The sequence below is a fragment of the Dama dama genome, chromosome 22, assembly GCF_033118175.1.
Source record: "Dama dama isolate Ldn47 chromosome 22, ASM3311817v1, whole genome shotgun sequence".
Lineage (NCBI taxonomy): Eukaryota > Metazoa > Chordata > Mammalia > Artiodactyla > Cervidae > Dama > Dama dama.
Window position 1 is genome coordinate 25,635,520 of NC_083702.1, and position 22,837 is coordinate 25,658,356.

Consider the following 22,837-nt stretch of genomic DNA (forward strand, 5'->3'; position numbering starts at 1 on the left):
CCAGGAAAAAATCATGCTTTAATATGCCATGTTGGCTAGTAAGTGTTCGTTCCTATCTATAACCGATTCATAGAAACCAGGTTAAACATTAAATGACCCCCTATTTCTAGTTCTAAACACTTGAAAAATAAATTCCTAGTTAGCTAAGGAGGCAGAAAACACACTTTGGAACAAGTCACACCACCCTGACCTTCAGATGATTAGGAGGAAATTTAGAAGGAGGGGATTTATCCCAGAAGGGTGAGGCCTTTAAAGCAGCAGCCTCAGGAAGTATACTGCCAGTGTGAATACCACTGTGGAGGTGCTGAAGATTCAGAGGTGCTCCTAGAAGCCTGCCTGCCTAGTGTGATTTGAGGGTTAACATAGAGTCCTCTTGTTACCTTAAATGATACCATTTACCCAAGGGACAGAGTGAATGAAATTCTTATCACTGGTGATTTATTCTTTTAAATTAAGCATTTTTATCCCTAGGAACCATGATTAAAATACAAACACCTCTGGGAGTAATAATGTCTTATGCTATCAACACTTTAGTATAACTTATCAGATACTTCTCCTAAGGTAGGAGGAAACCAGGGTAATGTGAGAACGTTACTGATGAGGTCAGTATGCCCAAAAATGTAAGAAATCTGCACAGAAATGGAGCAGTAGCAAACAACTGAAGGAAAGTTTGCCTGCTTCTCACATGGAACTCTGCTCAATGTTATGTGGCAGCCTGGATGGAAGGGAAGTTTGGGGGAGAATGAATACACGAATATGTATGGCTGAGTCCCTTCACTGGTCATTTGAAACGACCACAATATTGTTAATTGGTTATACTCCAACACAAAATAAAAAAAAAATTTAAGAAGGTAAAAAAAAATTGCCTGCTTGATTTGCCTATGGTAAGACATTTAGCTATTAATAACTGCTTATGAAATTATGAAAAAAATCCAGCTTAGAGATGGAATGATTACTTATTAAAGGTAGACATCCCATACAGTGAGCAAAATAATGCAAGAAATTCTCTCAGTGTTTCTGTCTACATCTACCAGGAGTTAGGGCTTCCCTGGTAGCTCAGCTGGTAAAGAATCTGCCTGCAATGCAGGAGACTCCAGTCTGATTCCTGGGGCAGGAAGATCTCCTAGAAAAGGGATAGGCTGCCCACTCCAGTACTCAGGGGCTTCCTTGGTGGCTCAGCTGGTAACAAATCTGTCTGCAGTATGGGAGACCTGGTTCGATCCCTGGGTTGGGAAGATACCCTGGAGAAGGGCATGGCAACCCACTCCAGTATTCGTGCCTGGAGAGCCCCATTGGACAGAGGAGCCTGGCGGGTGACAGACAGTCCATGGGACCACAGAGAGTCAGACACGACTAAGCGACTAAGCATAGCACCAGGGGTTGGGCTTCACATGAGGGCATAAAAGAGCCACCGTGGATTCTCTCTCTCAGCAGCACTTAGTTGACTGAGACATGTGCAAAGAGATAATTACAAGGCAACTTAGTAAATGCTACCGTCTTGGTACAAAAGATGTACTATGAAACCATCAACCTAGGATAGCTGTCAGTAGTTTTCATCCGAGAAGAGACAGTAGAACCAGATGTGAAAGACAAAAGGAGTGTGTCTATCAGCAAGAGTACCGGTAGCAGACGACATTCTAGGCATATGCAAAGCGTGGTACATGGAAAAAGGCGAGTTTTAGGGAATAGTGAGATAATTCAATGTAACTGTGATACAGGGTATGTAAAAGATGATGTAGCAGAGAAAAGTGTGACACCAGATTGTGAGGGGCCTTGTAGACCATGTAAAGAAATTTAGACTCAGTTTTTATGGAAACAGTAAACCAGTGAAGGGAGTAACAGTCATGTTACTAATTTTGATGAAATAACTATGGGGGCATTCTGGAGGGTAGATTAGATTAAGAAGCAAAGTTAGCTAATTTCGAGATAATTTTATCTGTTTCTTTCATTCCTGTGGGACTCTCCCCAATTATATTCTGCTCTATATATTTTTTTTAAAAAAATTAAGACTCACCTATGTCATTCTCATAATGTCTTCAAACTTCTGAACTCCCCAAGGAGAAGCATAAAGATAGTTTAACTAATTTAAAATGTGCTCACCAACAACCTTTAAGGACACGGCTCATATTTTCTAGCGTTATTAGTTACATAAGAAACCCAAGGGAGCTATAGTCATCCTATTTAAGAAAAGTCCACTTTAAAAATGCAGAGACTGGGAGTTTCTGGTGGCCTAGTGGTTAGGATTCTAGGCTTTCACTATCATGGCCCAGGTTCAAACTTTGGTCAGGGAACCGAGATCCTACAAGCAAAGCAGCATGGCTGAAAAGAAAAAAATCCAGAGACACGAAGATTGCTTTTTGTTTTTTGGGTTTCTTTAATAACTAAAGTTATTTATTTTTAATTGAAGGATAATTGCTTTACAATATTGTGTTGGTTTCTGCCAAACATCAACATGAATCATGTTTTGTTTTTTGTTTTTAATTTAAAACATTCCTTTAATGGTGTGGCCATTGTGAAAAATGATGGGCAGTTACCCCCAAAAATTAAACATATAAGTACCACATGTTCCAGAAATTCTACTTCTGGGTGTCGACCCAGAACTGAAAGCAGGAACTCAGATACTTGTAAACTCATACTCAAAGCAGCATTATCCACAACAGCCGAAGGATGGAAGCAGGCCAGGTATCTACCAATAGATGAATGGATAATTAGGATGTGGTCTATACATACAGTGGAACATTATTCAGCCTTTCAAAGAAATTCTGATGCATGCTACAACATAGACGAGGCTTGAGCCATTATGCCAAGTAAAATAAGCCAAAGATCAAACACTGTATGATTCTACTTACATGAAGTACCTAGAGTCGTCAAAGTCACGAACTTAGGAAGGAGAATGGTGGTTGCCAGAAGCTGGTGGGTGACAAAAAGGTGATGAGTAGTTAAACTCTAATGAGTATGGAACCGTTTGTGAAGATATAAAAATTGCAAAGATGGATGGTAGGGGCAGTTGCACAACAATGTGAATGTACTTAATGCCCAAGAATTTATATGAAAGAAGATTTAAATAGTGAAATGAAGAAAGCACCCTTGTGACCGCATGCTAAGTAAATCAATCATGTTTGACTCTTTGCAACCCCATGGACTGCAGCCTGCCAGGCTCCTCTATCCATGGAATTCTCCAGGCAAGAATACTGGAGTGCATTGCCATTCCCTTCTCCAGGGGATTTTCCCAACCCAAGGATTGAACCTGGGTCTCCTTCACTACAGGCAGATTCTTTACCATCTGAGCTACCAGGAAGCCACTGTATGTTATATATATTTTTTTTTTTTCATGATAATAAAAAATGTAAGTGAGGGATGAATAAACCACTGAGTGTTTGCAAGCCTATCAGTTGTGGCTGCCTGAAATGCTGTATCTTACTGCATCTGCCTCTGTCATGAGGACATACCAGAGGCATCAAGACTTCTGTGGCAAACACACACAGATTAAAACCACCCTTGTGTGTATGTATGTGTTCACATAGATATATAGATATACATGGGTATATATATGCACATATTTTGTTGTTGTTGTTTTAGTTGCTAAATCATGTTCAACTCTCGGCAACCCCATGGACTGCAGCCCGCCAGGCTCCTCTGTCCATGGGATTCTCCAGGCAAGAATACTGGAGTGGGTTGCCATTTCCATCTCCAGGGGATCTTCTGATGCATACATATTTTAATTTGAACTAAATTAGATTATTATATATCATACTTTAATAAAGATCAAGAGATATAATCCCTAATTTGCAAAAGCAATAAGCTAAACCGTGTTTGGGGGATAAAAAAGAGCACTAATCCAGTTTCACCAACTCTCGATTTCTCATTCAGCGCTAACCATATTTGGCAGCCCCTCTTAAATGCCATTTCTCAGTGACCCATAATTTTTTCATTACTCAAATGAAGTAGGATTCTATGTCCCACCCCCTACATACCAATCTCATAGTATATTAATGGGATAAACTAAGGCAACATATATATATATTCTAATATACATACACATATAATTATTTTAACATAGAAAATGATTTGGAATAGATATGCTACTTTACAAAGGGTCATTTGATGTATGATCAAATGGCTCAAACAATGTTTTTAAATTCCTCTGTATTTTTTACTTTTTAAGTGAATGCTCAAATAATCTAATATGCATGGAAACTTTGAGGCAAACATCCACCGAACAAAATAAAATACATCAGTATCCCTAAGGGGGTAAATATATAAATATACAGATATATATAGAGAGATATAGATAGATAGATATATAGTATACACATATATAGATCAGCATGCTCAGTCACTCAGTCATGTCTGACTCTTTGCAGCCCCATGGACTGTAGCCGGCCAGGCTCCTCTGTCCATGGAATTTTCCAGGCAAGAATACTGCAGTCAGTTGCCATTTCTTACTCCAGGGGATCTTCCCAACCCAGGAATCAAACCCATATCTCTTGCATCTCCTGCACTGGCATCACCTGGGAAGTCCCATATTGTATATATAATATACACTTTTTCAATAAGATGGCTTCAAAGGTCAAACTTTTAAAGTAATAAGATTTAGATTTTGCTTTCATTATTAATCAGTTCATTATTAAGTCCCATACGAAATATCAAAAGGAATTACAAAATTACATTAATAAAAGTCAAGACTCATTTTAAAAGGATAAGAAACAAGTCTGTAATTTTAACAAAGGTATCATTAACTTGATGTATTTGGTAAATCAATTGTTAACTGCAGCAGTTAGTCCCTGGAAATAAGCCATGTGACACTGACAATATCTAACTCAGATATTTTAATACTTAAGAAAGAATCTGTTTCAAAAAAAAAAGTTTTCCACAACTCATTCCTCCCAATGTACATCTGAAAAGCTTATATTCTTTAGAGGGCATGGGTTGTCTTTTTTCCTCACTAATCAAAATAAACTCACAACTCTGAGAAAGCACACCCCATCTGCCAGCCAGCATTTCTCTTTTTGTAAGAAAATAGACTTTTGATATCCAGTATGAAATTCCTCAAACTTAACATTAAATCCCGTCAACTAAAGTTCATTAAAGTTTAAGCTTAAAGCACAGATAAGTTTATTATTAAATTCTTGTATGATCAGCTATATATGTATTGCTTTTTACCACTTATGGCTCTTTTCAACTCAAAATTAACATTTCAGAATAACTCTGAAATGTTTTCTTTCCTTCTGTCTTCAAGTCCCATTCTCCTTCCCACTTAAGTGACCTTCTCTTCCCTTAATTGTAGTAAACCCCTATTTCACCTCTATTTTATTGTAAATATCTTATAAAACAGTCCTTTCAAATCCACTACAACTGTAGTTCACCCCCTTGGGAAATATACAATTCTCTCCCCTTCTCTTTCTACTTCATAAATTCCTCAATGCACTCAACCTGTAAGTGACACTATCTCAGTTTAGAAGTTCAAATTTGATTTTGAAGAAATACGTTCTACAAACAGGAAGTGCTTCAGTATTTAACTTCTTAATTAAATCTCTAAGCCCGATTATCACATGTTACTTGGTCAGCCGGTGATCACCCAGAGAACCTGGCTCATGTGCTCTAGGACAGAACACCCTCCCCCTCAGCTGGTTATTTTTGGCAAAGTAGCTATACTCATTCTCTCTCAGAGTTAGTCCTGGCGTTGTCATAATGCCAGTTCACTTCTCCTGCTCGGGACCTGATCCGGCTGAAGTGGTCTACATTCCTTTTTCCTGCCTTTTCTGTTCAGACTTTCTCCAGGTCAGGATCCATTCAGATACTTAACAGCAGTTAAGAAGGTTTGGAAAAGCTGGGCTGCCAGTGGCCTAGAGTAACCTGGGATTACCAACAGTCCGAGGGCTTGAATGTAATTAGGTGAGCTACAGAGAGGAGGGCAGTAGGCTACATCCAGCCAATCCCTGGACTCAAAATTACGCCATGAATTTCCCACAAAAATATCTATTCAGTCTTTGTCCCTTCGGTAAATCTTGCTGAGAGCTTCCTTTGTGCCAGCAAGTATGTCTGAGGCTGGATATATACAATGATGAACAGATACAATTCCTCTTCTGAGCCGACAGGAGACACAGTGGATTCCTTTGATCATCTCTTGAATATGCCAAGCTCTTTCCATCCTCAAGGCCTAGAACTCTATGTCTGGAGTAATCATCTTCTTTGTCTTTGACTGCCTAAATCCTGTGCGTGTGGGCTCAGTCGCTCAGCTGTATCTAACTCTTTGTGACCCTATGGACTGTAGCCTGCCAGGCTCCTCTGTCCACGGGATTCTCCAGGCAAGAATACTGGAGTGGGTTACCATGCCTCCTCCAGGGGATCTTCCTGTCCTAGGAATCAAACCTGTGTCTCTTGCATTGGCAGGCAGATTCTTTACCACTGAAACCACCTAGGAAGCCCCTAAATCCTGTGTCTCAATTTAAATAAGCCTCTCGAGAACTATTCCTCTGACCCCTCCAATCTGTATTAGATCCCTTATTGCATGCTTTCATTACACCCTGAAGTCTTCCTCATAAAACTTTATCATTAGACACACGGGCCAATATTTGTTTGATAATCTGTTTTTCAAAGATAAACTGCTACGTGGTAGAATCTCTATTGAAGCAGAACACACTTTTCTGTTTTGTACTTTATATTGAGAATACTTTAAGCTTCATTTTTCTTTTAGGTGAATATTAAGTTTTTAACATGAGGCTTGAATTCTCTCTTCTTTACATTTTCTTTATAACTCTTTATCCAAAAATCTTCCTTCAGGGGCAATTTTTATAATTACACAGTTCTCACCAGCCTGCATGGGAGGGGAGTTTGGGAGAGAATGGATACATGTACATGTATGGCTGAGTCTCTTCGCTGTTCACCTGGGACTATGACAACATTGTTAATCAGCTATACCCTAATATAAAATAAAAAGTTTAAAGTTTGGGGGTAAAATTACACAATTCTGCAACCAATTCTATTTTTTGTGTACACAATTAACATTTTTTCAATATTTTAGATACTAGCTAAAATTACTAAAATTATTCATATCTGATATCTAGATATTTTCAAGTCAGAATTCTGAACAGACGATACTCAATTTTCATGAACAAATTTTCTCTACCATGTTCTTATGTGGAGAAACCCAGACAAATATGAATCCCACTACTTAATAAATGTGAAGGTTTACTTAGCCTCTATAAGCCTGATGTCCTCATTTGTAAGTGTAAAATCTTTCAAGGGTATGAGAAATAAATACAAAGCATCCAAAGTCCCTAGTAAAATACTATACTACATATCAATTCCTTCCTCCATGAAGGGGGAAAAAAAAGTCTGTGAAATATACCAGATTCTGTTATCTAATCTGATTTTCTGAAAGAAGACAAATCTAACTTTTTCTGCTTTATAATCTATACTTCAGGGTAGGGTTGAAAATTTACTGTAAAGAGCCAGGTTGTAACTATTTGGGGGTTTCTGGGTCACATGTGGTGTCTGTCAAATTCTTTGTGTTTATTTTTAATAACCTACAAAAAACATGAAAATCATTCTTGGCTAGTAGAAAGAAAACCCCGGACACAGTTTGCTAGCCCCCTGCTCTAAATTTATAGATGCTCATTAATCCTCATCTCATTATCTGTGTAATAGGAGGCTCTTCAATACTTAACTGAAAATTTTCTCTACTATTTATCAACTCTTCAGTGTTAATAAACACTAATTAACACATTTATATGCAAAGTGCTATCAGGCAACTGATTACCTAAAGAAAAAGAGATACGTCTCATGTGATTAAAAAGAAGTACAAATAAAGCCATTTGAAGCTCTCCTGTATTGTCACTTCTGTCTTTCCATTTTTTTTTTCCCCCCTGAGCCTACTACTAATCCGGATTTACAGCATAACCAATTTACATTCATGACCTCGGGCTTCGCTTCCCATAATCCTGAATTGAAATTGGTGCTAGCTTGAGCTCCTTGATGAGAATCTGATTAGGCTTCTTGTATCACAGAGCTGGGCTTCCCTGGTGGTTCAGTGGCAAAGAATTCTCCTGCCAAACAGGAGATTCAATCTAGAGATTGAATTCGATCTAGAATTCAATTGGTTCAATCTCTAGATGGAGGAAGAGTCCCTGGAGAAGGAAGTGGCTACCCACTCCAGTATTCTTGCCTGGAGAATCCCAGGGACGGCGGAGCCCGGCGGGCTACAGTCCGTGGGGTCGCAAAGAGTCAGACACAACTGAGCGACTTCACTTTCACTTTTCACTTTCATACACTGGAGAAGGAAATGGCTACCCACTCCAGTGTTCTTGCCTGGAGAATCCCAGGGACGGCGGAGCCCGGCGGGCTACAGTCCGTGGGTTCGCAAAGAGTCAGACACGACTTAGAGACTCAACAACAGTCACAGAGCTAGGGGTCCCCCCACTGCCTATCCCTCCCCCAGGCTCTCTCCTTTCAATTCTGATACACTTTTATAAATTCACCTTTCTCCCCCCAGCTTCCAAAACAATAATTTCTTCCTCTCTTCCCTATTTCAGCTCACCTGATGCCTAGCTGTCCAATTTTTGTCCCTTTTCACACATAATCACAATGGAAAAAACTCTGAATTCCATGTCAGAATGAGTTGTTACTGCTCTGCCTCTGAGAATCTGTGCAATTTCTTAGCCTGAGGACCTGATTCTTCATCTATCACAGGGGTTAAAAGACAGACTGTGATGCCAATCAGGTGCAGTTAAGGCCAGAGAAAATAACACAGTCGAAGTTTTTCTTTATAATCTATAAAAGTATTCTAAGAGACCTCTGAGATCTCTGGTTCAGAAGTCAAATGTGAGTCAAGATCTGGCTCTGCCATTTATGTTTATGAATTAATGACCTTGGGCAAGTTAACCCCTCTAAACCTTATTTTTCTTCATCTGTAAAATAAAAACAGTAATAACATCTACTTATAAGGTTTTGTGAGGGTTGCATGGCTTAATCCATACCCAGCACTCATTATAGTAAAGGCTGACAAAAAGTTAAACATAATTATTATCTAAGGGTAAATCAGGGATTCCCTGATCTTTGAGGTTACCTTCCCAGTCTCTACATACTTCTAAGCGTATCTATTTATTTCCACAGGTCAATTTATGCCTTTTTTTTAATGACACTGGTTCAACAAGTTCTCTGGCATTTTTCTCTGTTGCACTGTGTTCCTCTTACAGGGATTTTTTTTTTTTTTTAAATGTTTTCTCACCATTCAAAGAGAGGCGAGAGGGAGGACAGAAATGAAGGAAGGAAAGAGAGAGAACTCTCAGTTCACATTCTGTATGTTATCAATTAGTACAGTCAGTTTGGTTATAATGTGGCATATGTGTTCCTGAAAAATCGTGATGCTATGCAAAATCACACCACGAAAAGCACAGGACTGAGGGGAGAAAATAGCCGTCAGTGACACATAAAAAAGAAAAGACCCTAGCACAGTTTTTCAAATGTTAAATGGTTAAAAAATAAATAAAAACAATAATAAACATGGTACCTTACTTTGCAAAAGACCTGAAGTTTGCTTGTGGAATTGGGTGTCCAAGGGCTGTGGCTTGTGAGTTCATTGTGCAATGGTGGAAGAAGGCTTATCTGAAATTGGAGGCTTATGAATCAAGACATGGGTGGTCGTGGCTCACGATATGCAGTGAAGTCAGGGAGCTGTGGAGCGGCAGAGGTGTGTGCATGGGTATTTTGTCAATTTCTACGTGGCTCTCAGTTCAGCTAGGTGAAATGCCCTGTGTTCACCCACTAGGTGAAAATAAAGTAAAATCAGGCACAATAAATGTGAAATCTACATTCTACTCAAATTGCTCCCTAACATCAATGCTATAGGAATAAAATTTCATTTTCAAAACAAGCACGGTAGCTGAACTGACTGTATTTATCTCCAAACTGTGAACTCCTGAAAAACATTCCCAGAAATATAATCACTATTTTCAAAGTCTGTGTTGCCCTTCAATTTCCTAACAGCCCAAAGCCTTTACCAAGAAGTCATTCTTTCCTCGTCAGTATTGAGTTACTATACATAACCTAAAATATTTAACTGCATCTTTGTTTCTTCAGCTTTCCCAGCTATGGAGAGCTCTGATTCAGACAGCCATGCCGTATGTGTTTAGGTATCTAAACAGTCCTGTCCCCAAAGGTGTCCATTGCAACAGAGGAGGAAAAGGCCTGCTAGTCAATAACTCACTGGCATGGCACGACATTTACTCAGCTGTCAAATATTTACAGTGAGAATCTACTAAGTACATGAAAGCATAGGAGTTATAAGATGAAACCACATCCTACACTGCTACATTTAAAATGATAACCAACAAGTCCTACTGTATACACAGGGAACTCTGCTCAATGTTATGTGGCAGCCTGGATGGGAGGGAAGGTCGGGGGAGAATGGATACATGTGTGTGCATGACTGAGTCCCTTCACTGTCCACCTGACGCTATAACAACAGAGTTAATTGGCTATCAGTTCACTTCAGTTGCTCAGTAGTGCCCAACTCTGCAACCCCATGAACTGTATACTTCAATACAAAATAAAAAGTTTAAAAAAAGAAAAAGATGAAGCCACATCCAACCCAACATAGTAAGAGGTAGAGACTCAACTCAGTAGATTATTTCAAGTCAATGCTATGTAAGGGCTTCCATGTTATGTAGAAGGTGTAAAATATTACAACACATGTAAAAATCACAGTAACACAAAACATAACATGAAGCACCTTAATAGAAAGTACAAAATACACTACCTTCAGTGTTGGAAGAGGGGGCCAGGAGAAAGTTCATGGAGGTGATTAGCAGACCTGAAGGATGAAGTAAATTTTGGATATGAGAGACAGACTTCCTTAGTGTGGCATGAGTCAAGAAAAAAGCAGGACATGGAGATGTAAAGCATAAAGATCAAGAAGTGCAGGCCATAAATTAAGATATATGACAAGTGGTAAGTTACGTACTAGACTTTGCATTTGACATGATGTGAAATGGAAACGCCACGGACAATTTTCAGCCAATGGAATGCAACATCAGTGATGAATGGGCAATGGGGAGCCCAAAGGGCTTTCAGAGATCCCGGGCTTTGAATAAGTTAAGAGACTTCATTCAGAGTCTTTGGATGCCAGGCAAGCACAGCAGGAGGGCTTCCCCCAGCTACAATTCCCGGCTTTGTGTCCAAGATTGATATTCACGGCTCTACTTAATGGATACTAACTGTGTCATTTGGTCTGGCAAATTGTATGAAAAAGTGGAAAGAAAAAGAAAAATTACCTACAAAATGAGGAAAAAGTATTTTTTAGAAACAAAGAAGGAAACAAAAGAATGCAATGCAACCTACAGTAGTAATAATATTGTCAGATATTTAAATCTGATGTTCGTTAGGATCATATAATTAGGGGAGTGAAATAATATGATTCTGAATACATTTAAACATCTGACACAATGTATTTTTAATACTCAGAAAACTGTACACCAATGTTCCTAAAAGTAAAAGCATTCTTGAACAGATGTTCATGTGAGATCTACAGCAAGATTAAGAAACATACATGCATTTCAACTGAGATTTTACATTACCAAGTAGAGAGACAAAATTTTACAAGGTGCTTTAAATTTTTAGAAAATATATTGAGAATTAAAACTACCACAAGCTTCTTCTAATCAAATTCCCAAACCTAGTTAATACATTTTATACAGAAGACTTGTATTCAAAGCCCATAAATTTTAACTAAAATAAGAAGTATAGTTTTTTACATAGCTGAAAAGTCCAATTAACATGTTCACCTGTCAAACAGTTAAAAACATACACAAACTTCAACTCTAAAATAAAAAAGAATTTTTAAAGACTATTTAATGGTTTAATCAAATCAGAACTATCCTATAGGGTAAATGATCAAAAGAATGTATGATAATCTACCTCATTATATCTCCTTCACAAAAATTTTATGCAACTCAACTAAGCTATTATTTAAAAATCTAAAATATAATGAGCTGACTCGGCGTCCCTTAAAACTCCAAGCCAGTTCCCTTAAGTAAACATCATACCTACTTTGACGAGTTAATGACATATATGATTTCACTGAAGAATAAATGAAAAAGGAGACCTCTCTATACAACTTATTTCAGAATTATTTACATAGAAAATGAGTCTAAACGTTTATCTTAACCTCTTCTAAGTCATTCCCTCTTATATGCAATTTACTTAAACTGAAGAAACTGTGTGCAAGTTTAGTTACTAAAAAACAGAAACCTCCTAGAAAATACTGTAGGTACAGTAGGTACAAGGATATCCTTCTTCATGTGGAAGTAGGTGTGTCAAAAGACAAAATATTTTACATACCATCCCTAGTGCATGTATGAGATTTATACTAACAGTGAGACTGACATGTGCCTGGGAATTTTGGCCTGTAAAGCTGACCAAAGCTTTGTAGCAAGGGTAAAAGTAAATCAAGCCATAAACATCTCAAGGAATCTCATTTTCTTTTTATGCTGACAAAAAAGCTGCATACAATGGTTGTATGAGTAGTTCAAACTTGTGTGAACTGCTAATATTCCTTATGGTGTAGAGAGTCTCAATAAATAACAGACACATTACGGGAAAATCAACATATCCAGGACTCCATTTCCAAAAGGATCCATACAGTCATAGCCATGGCACCTGAACTCAAGAAGGCATGACACTTCCCAGCACCCTAACAGTGACATAATCAGTTACTTCTGCTATGCACTGCACTGTGATACACTTTTACTAGCTCTCCTCTGATTTTCTACAGTATCTTAATTTATACTTGCACTTAATTATTAGTAAGGGAACAAAAAGCCTCCTCCTGAATAGTAAATGTAACAAGTAAAGAGATAAGAGCTACAAAAAATAGTAGATCTCTACGTACTAAGAATTATATATACTTGCCATTAAGCTCATACTTAAAAAAACTCTAAGTATAAAATTATGGAGTGTTATGAACGAGTTTTATGAAAAGTTATGGATTTTTGGAGAAGAGTTGTTCTTTGAAAAATTCCATTAATTGACTATTTAAACATTTAAAAGATCCATTAACATACATGGGTTTAAAAAAAAAACTTTAAAGACACATATTCACTACTTTCTTGGTCCCAAGCAAAATGTTTACACAGAAATTTGGCAGTGCAAAGTCTTGTGCTCAGAGCCAATAAAAACTTAAGAAAACTGAGCTTGGTAATAAGCACATTTTCACAGTACAACTAAAGTCATAGAACAACCCAAAGCAATTAATATTTATAGGATAATCACAGTATTTTGCATATCAGATTAATTTTTAAGTAATTTTAAGAAAAATTGAAATTCACAGACACACACACACACACACACACACACACACACACACACACACATACTTTCCCAACTGTTAATAGTCAACAGATTTTTTTCTTAGTTATAATGATGGAGGGAGGGAGGATTACTCTCTTAAACACTGACCTAAGGGAAGAAAATTGTGCATATCCTCACCTCTATAAGCAAGAACCCTGGAGGCAGGAGGCAGGACCCTATAGCACCTAGAGTACCAACTTCACCAAGTCCAGAATTCCCCTAGAGTTCCAAATAGGAATTTACAATATTGTCAAAGGGCTTATTGGGACTAAAAGTATTACCACATGTTTCAAGGTCTACAAATATCCTCCATGATAATTATGCCTTTGAGAGCCCTCCTTAGCAAAGAAAACATTCACAAACTCAAACTTACCCACACAAGCCAGGAAGGCTGCTCTGAGCGATCCTCCGGGCAATGCTGAGAGGACATTCCTCTCCGTTCACTCCGGTGCCAAGTGACCTTCGGCACATCAACATCAGCAAGGGTGGGGCTTGGAGCTTCAGTTTCGGCATTGTGCTACCCTGGACGAAGTTTCTCTGGTTTCTCCAGGGCGTTAACTAAGACTTCCTCTTCTTGTTAAGTGAGTAAACATAGCCACTACTATGCTTCCAACTCTTCCCTAAAGTGGTAAAGCCGTAAATGGTACAAATACTGATGGGGAAATTGCTAGGTGCTCAAAATTTAAACTAACGCTGTACAGATGGGCTGTTATTATTCCCATTTAAAGAGGTGATTTCGGAGGAACAGAGGTTAATAAGTAACTTAATGGGAATTACAGGCGCCACAATCCAGTCAACTGAGCTAATGAAGAAGACTTTCCACCATAGATACACAGAAAAAATGAAAAACAGAAACAGATTTTTAAAATGAAATACACAGCTCCACTTGCAGTAAAGGAAAATCCCCCGGTGTGAAACCAAAGCCAGGACTGATGGCCAAAGTGCTAGTAAGCACAAAAGCAAATATCAATAGTTGTGGCCAACAGAAGAATCACAGGAGTGTCTTTAAGGCTTATGTCTAACTGAAATTGGTACAGAGATGTCCCCTCAAAGAATGGGATCAGAAGAAAGTTCTCTCCAAACTTATGGTTGCCAGCAGGGAAGGAATGGGGGTAAGGGATAGTTAGGAAGTTTGGGATTGACGTGTATACACCACTTATAGTTAAAATGGGCTTCCCTGGTAGCTCAGACCATAAACAATCTGCCTAGAATGCAGGAGACCTGGGTTCGATTCCTGGGTCAGGAAGACTCCCTGGAGAAGGAAATGGCAACCCACTCCAGTATCCTTGCCTGGACAATTCCATGGGCAGAGGAGCCTGGTGGGCTACAGTCCATGGGGTCACAAAGAGTCAGACACGACTGAGCGACTAACAGACACAAATTCTTTGTTGCAACATAACATTGAAGGCATGAACTATGGGAAAAGCACAATACTTTCATGTCTGAGCACTAGCTTCTGGTTTCAGCTTCATAGTTAAAACAGATAATCAACAAGGACCTACTGGACAGCACAGGGAATTCTGTTCAATGTTATGTGGCAGCCTGGATGGGAGGGGAGTCTGGGGGAGAAGAGATACATGTATGTGTATGGCTGGGTCCCTTTGCTATCCACCTGAAAGTATCACAACACTGTCAGTCAGCTATACTCCAATATAAAATAAAAAGTTAAAAAAGGAAGAAGAGAGTTCTCTCTCAGGGGACCACACTAGATTTCCAGCCCTGCTTTTCTTCAGCACAGTATACAAACTGCCCAACCATCCATAGCAACCCTAATGCTCATATAGGGGGAGAAGAAGAGGCACACAAGTTGGAAATAAAGTTGGTTCTGAGGCCCTTCCATAAAACTGGAGCTGTCAACAAAGGACTGTGATCACAATTATGGAATGATGAGGGTGACAGGAGAAATCCACCCATTGTCCTAGTAAGACTTTCAGTAGAGTTTGTCTCTGAGAGTCTGGGTGAGAGGTCAGGGGAAACACAGCCAGAAATTAACATCTTAAGCCTGGGGCTTCCCTGGTAGCTCACTGGTAAAGAATCTGCCTGCCAATGCAGGAGACATGGGTTCGATCCCTGATCCGGGAAGATCCCACATGCTGCAGAGCAACATAGCCTGTGTATCGTTAATACTGAGCCTGTGCTCTAGAGCCTGCGAGCCACAACAACTGAGTCTGCAGGCTCTAGGGCCCGTGCTCCACAACAAGAGAAGCCACCGAAATGTGAAGCTTGGATACCACAACTAGAGAGGAGCCATCACTCGCCACAACCAGAGAAAAGCCCCAGACAGCAACAAAAACCCAGCACAGCCAAAAAAATAAATTAATTAAATTAAAAATAAGACAAACAAACCCCAAGCCTGTGTCACAACAGTTCTGAAGTCTGTGAGAATCTCCAAAGTAAGAAATGGAAGAAAAAATGGATCCTGGGCTTGTGATACCCCTGGAGTACCTGAAATAAACAAACATAAAACTCCATCAAAAGTAACACTACATCAACAAGGCCGTGATGGAGTCCCACAAGCTAGAAAAACTAAACCAATACGAAACAAAAGCAAAAAAGAATCCTCACTAAAAAAGGAGCTTATAATTTAGAAATTACAAAATAAGTGAGAAAATGATTTACTGTGATTTGATGTATTTGAGTACTAACAAATATATCAAATGGAAAATTTAGCACTCAACTAATGTTTTAACATGAAGATGCCAGAAAATCAGAATTATTAAGAGATGGGGGAAGAAAAGAGCCTATAAATAGGGAAGTGAAAAAACAAACAGGTTTTACAACAAATTGAATTTATATGCATATAGATATGCACATTTCTCTGCATAGAGAACCCATAGTTTTCATCAGAATCCTGTAACTTAGAAAGGGAATAGCATCACTATAAATAGAATTTTAAAAACTTGTTTAGAAAAGTGCTAATCGATACCAGAACTTAATTATCTGGCAGAACCTAATCACACCAACTTTTCTTCTCTACTATTTTTCAACTTCCTGACCACTTTGCTCTGTAACTATTCATTCCTGGAAATTCTAACCCATCCCCCAAGCCCATTCAGAAGCCTCCAACCCTTGCAAAACAGATCAAGTGGAAACTGTGATGTGCCACCCTGATCCTCTTTCACAACTGAAGGATTTTTTTCGCCAGATGTTGTAGTGATGCCAGCATACAGGCCTTGGTTATCAGCTCTCTTAAGAGTGGCCTTAGCTGAAGAGTCTCCTCATGTAAGTTCATGCTTCCCTCTCAGGGCAGCCCACATCCAAAGACTGGCTGGAGACAACGGTGAAACGCCCTCCCAGCTTTAGAGCCTCCGGGAGTCAGACTTCCACCAAGACTCCAAGACAGCCTAGCTTCCCCCTGCCCAGAGTTGGTTTCTTCCTTCCACTCCCCAGGGCTTGATTGATCCCAAGGGCACTTTCTGAGAAATTTCCAGTGCACTAATTTCCATCTGAGTTTGCATCCTAGGAACTCAAACTGCAACAGAAGAAAATCAGAAAGGAATAAAAAAGACAGGATATGAGAGCAATACTAACAAGGAAGTGAAGAGAGTCAGAAAGACTTGTAACCAGCCAGGAGAATGACAAAACGTATTAATATAATCTCTTTCTTTGATAATAGAAGGGAAGGCCTTTTTGAAAATGAACAATATAATCACAAAAATTCCCACCCACCGTATCAGTGTATCTCTGAACTTGAGAGTCAAAAGGAATCTTAACAGGGTATTCCAGTTCTAGCCCCTGTCACTTTGAAGATAAAGCTCTTAGGCCCAGGAGTCTGTGAAATGCCAAAACTGTAGCTGCTTAGAAATAGGAACATTTATTCTTTTAAGACAGTCACTTTTCCCAAAGCAAGTTAACAGGTATATTTAATACTCTGCTATGACAAGGTTACCAGTAGTGATATGAGTGATGTGTGTGTGTGTGTGTGTGTGTGTGTGTGTGTGTGTGCAATTTCTGGCTTCCTTTAATAGTCATGGAAAAATGTGCAGCAAATAAATGTGTCACATTTCAAATACATATTTCTCATGGCTACTTCTGGTGAGCTGCCTTATCTTAGAAAGGGGAGAGAGTCAAAAACCCATGAGCCTACCTTAGATTTGTCCCATGCCCCAGTAGCAGAATTCTGATATATCTTTTAGTTCTGAATCATTGATAACAATGTTAATGATCATTTTATAAAAGGCTAATCTTAACCTAGTTGTGGTGTGTGCTCAGTCATCAGTCATGTCCGACTCTTTGTGACCCCATGAACTGCATAGCCCACCAGGCTCCTCTGCCCATGGAATTTTCCAGGCAAGAGTACTGGAGTGGGGAGCCATTTCCTCCTCCCGGGGATCTTCCCGACCCAGGGATCGAACCCACAGTCTTACTCTGGTACAAGCTGGTATATGACTAATCATTATCCAGAATACTAAAAAAACAAAACAAAACAAAACTGCACAAGCTAAAACAATATTCATACACACACTCAGAATGCCAATGACACTGGACAAATCTAATCAAGGTTCATGGGTATTTGTTGATTCCCTTACCTTTCAAACAAAGAGCAGAACACCGGAAGCAGTCATGAGAAACAGTATATATTTGAAATGTGACAGATTTGATTGCTATACATTTTTCCCATGACTACTGAAGGAAGTTGGAAATTGTGCATGCACACACACACACATCTCTACTAGTAACCTTGTCCTACATTCCACATTTTGTAACCACAAATACAGAAGCAGACAAGATAAACTGTAGCAAAACCTCTCAAACTAAACCCACCAGAGCCAAAAAGACATGAAGGCATTTACATAAATTGTTAGGGCCGCCAAGCAGAATGAATCAACACTGTCATAATCCACTCATCTTGCAAACCTAAACAGAGTCTCACTCTCAGTTCTTCAATTTGTCTTTCATTCCTTCCTCTCCCAAGAATCACAATCTGCTGGGTCTTCTCTAAGCCAACCCTTCTTCTCCTTCTATCTTTAAAACCTTTTTTTAATGAGAGTAAGAAACTAATGTGCTAGAAATATGAGAAAATCCAAAAGAAATTGTGTGTGTGTCTGCACTCAGTTGTGTCCAACTCTCTATAGACAGTAGCCCTCCAGGCTCCTCTGTCCACAGCATTCTCCAGGCAAGAATACTGGAATGGGTTGCCATTTCCTCCTCCAGGGTATCTTCCCAACCCAGGGATTGAACCTGTATCTCTTGTGTCTCCTGCACAGGCAGCCAGATTCTTCACCACTAGCTCCACCTGGGAAGCCAAAAGAGGTTTCTAAACTCTAAATGTCAAACCTCAATTATATACAAACTAAGCTAGTTGAATACATACCGGTAGAATGACTAACAAAATACCTTAACAACTTATCTGGAAAAGGAATGAGAGTGCAATATAACACATATTGGGGGAGAATCATATCACATTATTAACACTTTACAGGCATACAAAAGGGCAAACATGCATGGCATGTGAATGAGAGGAAGAACCAATTTGTTCATATAATAAAAGATCAAATGAGTCACTATGGGTTTAGAGTCATTGTTTGGACACAGAATCTGGATAAAAGGTAAAAAACATAAAAACAGAAGAAACATAAATGGGCACTTCTTGTGAATAAATATACACAGGACTAACAGTATTCATTCTTCACATAAGTCATTTAGAAGAATGAGATCATAATTGAATTTCAGGTCTGTAGACAGCTTGTGCTGTGTTATGCTTAGTCGCTCAGTCGTGTCCGACTCTTTGTGACCCCATGGACTGTAGCCCGCCAGGCTCCTCTGTCCGTGCGGATTCTCCAGGCAAGAATACTGGAGTGGGTTGCCATGCCCTCCTCCAGGGGATCTTCCTAACCCAGGGATCAAACCCAGGTCTGCCACATTGCAGGTGGATTCTTCACCAGCTAAGCTACCAGGGAAGCCCACAGACAGCTTCTTAAGTCTCTCTTATTATAAGACAGAAAATACTGATTTGAGAACAATGAACTCATCATTACTGTAAAATAATATAATGGCACGTAAGTAAACAAAATGGCAGTTTTGCCTTAAATTGGCAAAGTTTTAGGTATATACCTAAGAAACATCACACAGACTTACCTGATTATGGATTTCAATGTCATTTTCAACCTAGGAATCACTGTAGCATTTCAGTGAGTCATGCTTTTATTTGACAATTTCAATTAAAAGGCCAACAAAATTTTGAAAAACATGGTGAAAACAAAGGATTTCTCATTTCTATTCATGTCCTACAACCAAAGAGAAGTTGGAAAGTGTGGTGACCTCAGCTCAAAGAAACTGATTGCTTGTGTTTATGCCCTCACTCTGCCACTGAATAGCTCTGTACCTCAGGGAGTAACCTAACCTCCCTCCGCTCCATTTCCTCACCCGTAAAAGGAGATCAATGAGATCCGTGTGTAAACTCTCATTCACGTCTATTCTAGAACATTTACCTAATTCAAACCTAAAAACAGAAAATCTACGTTATTAGATTTGGGCTAAGATGGGTTGCAAAGTCAGACACGACTGAGTGAACTGAAGACATAGCAATTGGCAGTTTCACTCTTTTCAACAGAAAATGGTACATTTTCAGAAAAATAAAGTTACCAAGGAGAAGAGTGTGTGAAAGTGTTAGTTGCTTAGTCGTGTCCAACTCTTTATGACCCCATGAACTGCATAGCCCACCAGGCTCCTCTGTCCATGGAATTCTCCAGGCAAGAATACTGGAGTGAGTTGCCATTTCCTCCTCTTTAAGGGATCTTCCTGACCCAGGGATGGAACCCAGTTTGAAAAATCAGGGAAAAAAAGTGTCAGTTGCCATGAGGACAGCTATAAATTCACCTCAGAAATTATAAAGAAATACTTTTACAGAGCCTCCAACTTCTGCTGAAAAATTCCCATTTACATATACAGACTCCACGAAAACACAATAGGAACAAAGAATTTCTGAGAGGCAGAGAAAATAGAAGTTTTTGGCACACAGTACCAATATTTCTCATCATTATAAAGATTTCACTTACAGCTTCCTCATTTCACCTGACTCAGATGCGGCTGGCATTTCACAGAACTGGCTGGGTGAATGCATATCAAAAGAACTGCCAAGATGTTCCTTGTAAAACAGCATTTTTAAACTTATAACATCATCCCCCAAATCTATGCTTTCCACAAGAAAGTTAAACTCTAAAAAAATGATCAGACTACATTAGCCTATTAAAATCATGGGTGCTTCAGGATATTTAAGTGCCGTTTGGAAAGAAAAAGACATTTAATATAAGAGTACCAAACCCTTCCCAAAGTATTTTTACAGTCAGAAAATTACCACATTCGCTCGATAATATGACATAAGGTGGCTCAGTGGTAATGAACTCACCTGCCAATGCAGGAGACGCAGGAGATGTAGGTTTGATCCCTGGGTTGGGAAGATCCCCTGGAGAAGGAAATGGCAACCCGCTCCAGTATTTTTGCCTGAGAAATCCCATGTACATAGAGCCTGATGGGCTACCATCCATGGGTGGGAAAGAGTCAGATACGAATGAGCGTGCACACACACAGAGATATACACACAACCTCTCCTAAGTATAATCATATGCTCTGGCACCAGGAAGAAAGGAAGGAGCAAGTCAGCAAATGCAGAAAATGAACCGTGAATGCTGATATGGTACCATCTTACCAAAAACTCCAGAGAAATGCACCCTGTGAAATACTGTGAAGAATTATCCTATATACACTTTAACAAGCTAATACTAAGAAGCAGCCTTGAAAAATTAAATCAGGCGGCATTACAATAAACAGAATAAAATGCCTGTTTTCAGAGTAAGCAGTTTAGAAAAAGCTGTGTAAACAGTCCTGAGAATGACATAGCCTATATCATCCTTCGAAAATACAACTTGCAATTAAATTTGCACATCAAATGATCTGTGAAGCTTATATGTTACCAATAAATAGGGGTGGCAGAGGGGTCTTAAATCATACGAGCCTCGCCAGTGGCACAGAGAACTGCAGTCACATAAAGAAAAGCCACTGCAGCAAACTCTTCATCATGGGTTTGGATGCCACAGTGATGCACTGATATTAAAGTGCTAGAGGCTGTGTTAGCTTTAACTTCTTTGAATATCATTGGACTTGAGTTCGCCCAGGCAACAGAAAAGTGCTAATACAATGAAAGTGAATGGCAACCCACTCCAGTATCCTTTTGCCTTGAGAATCCTATGGACAGAGAAGTCTGGCGGGCTACAGTCCATGGGGTCTCAAAGAGTCAGACACGATTGAAGACACTTATTACACACGCACACACAACCTTAAACAAATCATTAACATAGGCAATAGGATATAGTTATAAAGAACCTGCCTTTATGTGCAAAACAGGTTCAGATACCAGTACTGTTACTCACAGCTGTATGACTTTGGCCAAATTACTAAGTCTTTATGCTTGTTTATGAAGTGAAAATAATAGACTCTTATTCATAGAGGCTGAATGAAATGAATGTAAAGCGCACAGCCTGATTAACTGTCAGGAATGAATGGCAGTTTAACAAACATCACCGCTTCTCTGAGTTTTCTTTACCTTTGCCTAAGTACGATCCTAAACTGCTGCATGTTATATATCCTTATCAAATGAACTCTCATCAAAACTTTAACCATGACTATTTTTAAGTCTTTTACCATTCACAATTATTGTTTTACTCTGATTCTTCCCTGAAAGCTTTTATAATCAGCTACTGTGAGAACATTCCATAATGGCCTAACTTGAATAACGTAGAGACCGTGCCACTGGGCTGTGGTAAGAATTTCCAGAACTAATGAGGAAACTGAACTGCTAACTAAAAATCAAGCAGAATATGGGACTGAATGAACTAGTATGGATGATTATAATTTTTTTGACTTTTGTTTGAAGCATTGCTGGCTCTTTAGTGTTATATTTTCCAGATTTAAAGAAATCTTTTTTCTCTTTTCTCTTAAGCTACCTATAATTTATAGCAATCTGGTAAATTATACTTTTGGAAACAGAATCAAAGCATTTATCTCTTCTCCCTACCTGATCCCCCCAGAATCTGAAAACTCTTAGTGAATATTCTATCTGCATAGCCATATAGTTATCTACATAAAGTTCAATAAGCATTTGTTCTTCTAAAAGGAGAGAATAGTAAACACTGGCTATATTAGCAAAACTTGCACTAGAATGTCACATCTGAGAATGATGTGCACAGAGTCAAGATATGATGAGACAGCTTTAAGAAACTAAGGCTGAATTTAGGGAGCCAATTTTATAAAGCTTGCTTCAAAAATCAGCCTGATACCTTGCTTATATGGTTTCTGCCTAACAAGTGAGCAAGCAAAGTCTATTCTTACAAGACCCAGGAACCTAGGGATATTGTTGGGGGGGGCGGGGGGACCTCCAGAAGACAGGAATTCACCTGTCTGTAAGTACTGCAGGCAAAAGCTGATGGTGAGTCACTGGCTTGGTTTCCTAACCCCAGAAGATTTTAAGAGGACAATCTGAGATGCCTTATTA

At 39.1% G+C, this 22,837-nt stretch overlaps 1 protein-coding gene across 8 annotated transcripts in view; it reads right to left on the minus strand.

Moving 5' to 3' along the window:
• Positions 1-22,837, minus strand: part of EPS8 (EGFR pathway substrate 8, signaling adaptor) — a 202,081-nt gene that overhangs the window by 107,652 nt on the left and 71,592 nt on the right. The window contains exons 1-4 of one of the 8 annotated variants that reach the window (XM_061125077.1): positions 13,721-13,796; positions 10,760-10,813; positions 9,517-9,765; positions 2,850-2,910 (exon numbers count right to left, since the gene is read on the minus strand). The exons of 1 other annotated variant lie outside the window; for it this stretch is intronic. Coding sequence is in view for 1 of the 7 variants with exons in the window: in XM_061125073.1 (XP_060981056.1) it covers positions 13,721-13,777 (57 nt within the window). In the remaining 6 variants the exon portion in view is untranslated. Of the gene's footprint in view, positions 1-2,849; positions 2,911-9,516; positions 9,766-10,759; positions 10,814-13,720; positions 13,853-22,837 lie in introns of those variants that run through there. 6 more of the 8 variants (XM_061125079.1, XM_061125074.1, XM_061125080.1 and 3 more) reach the window with 6 other exon arrangements.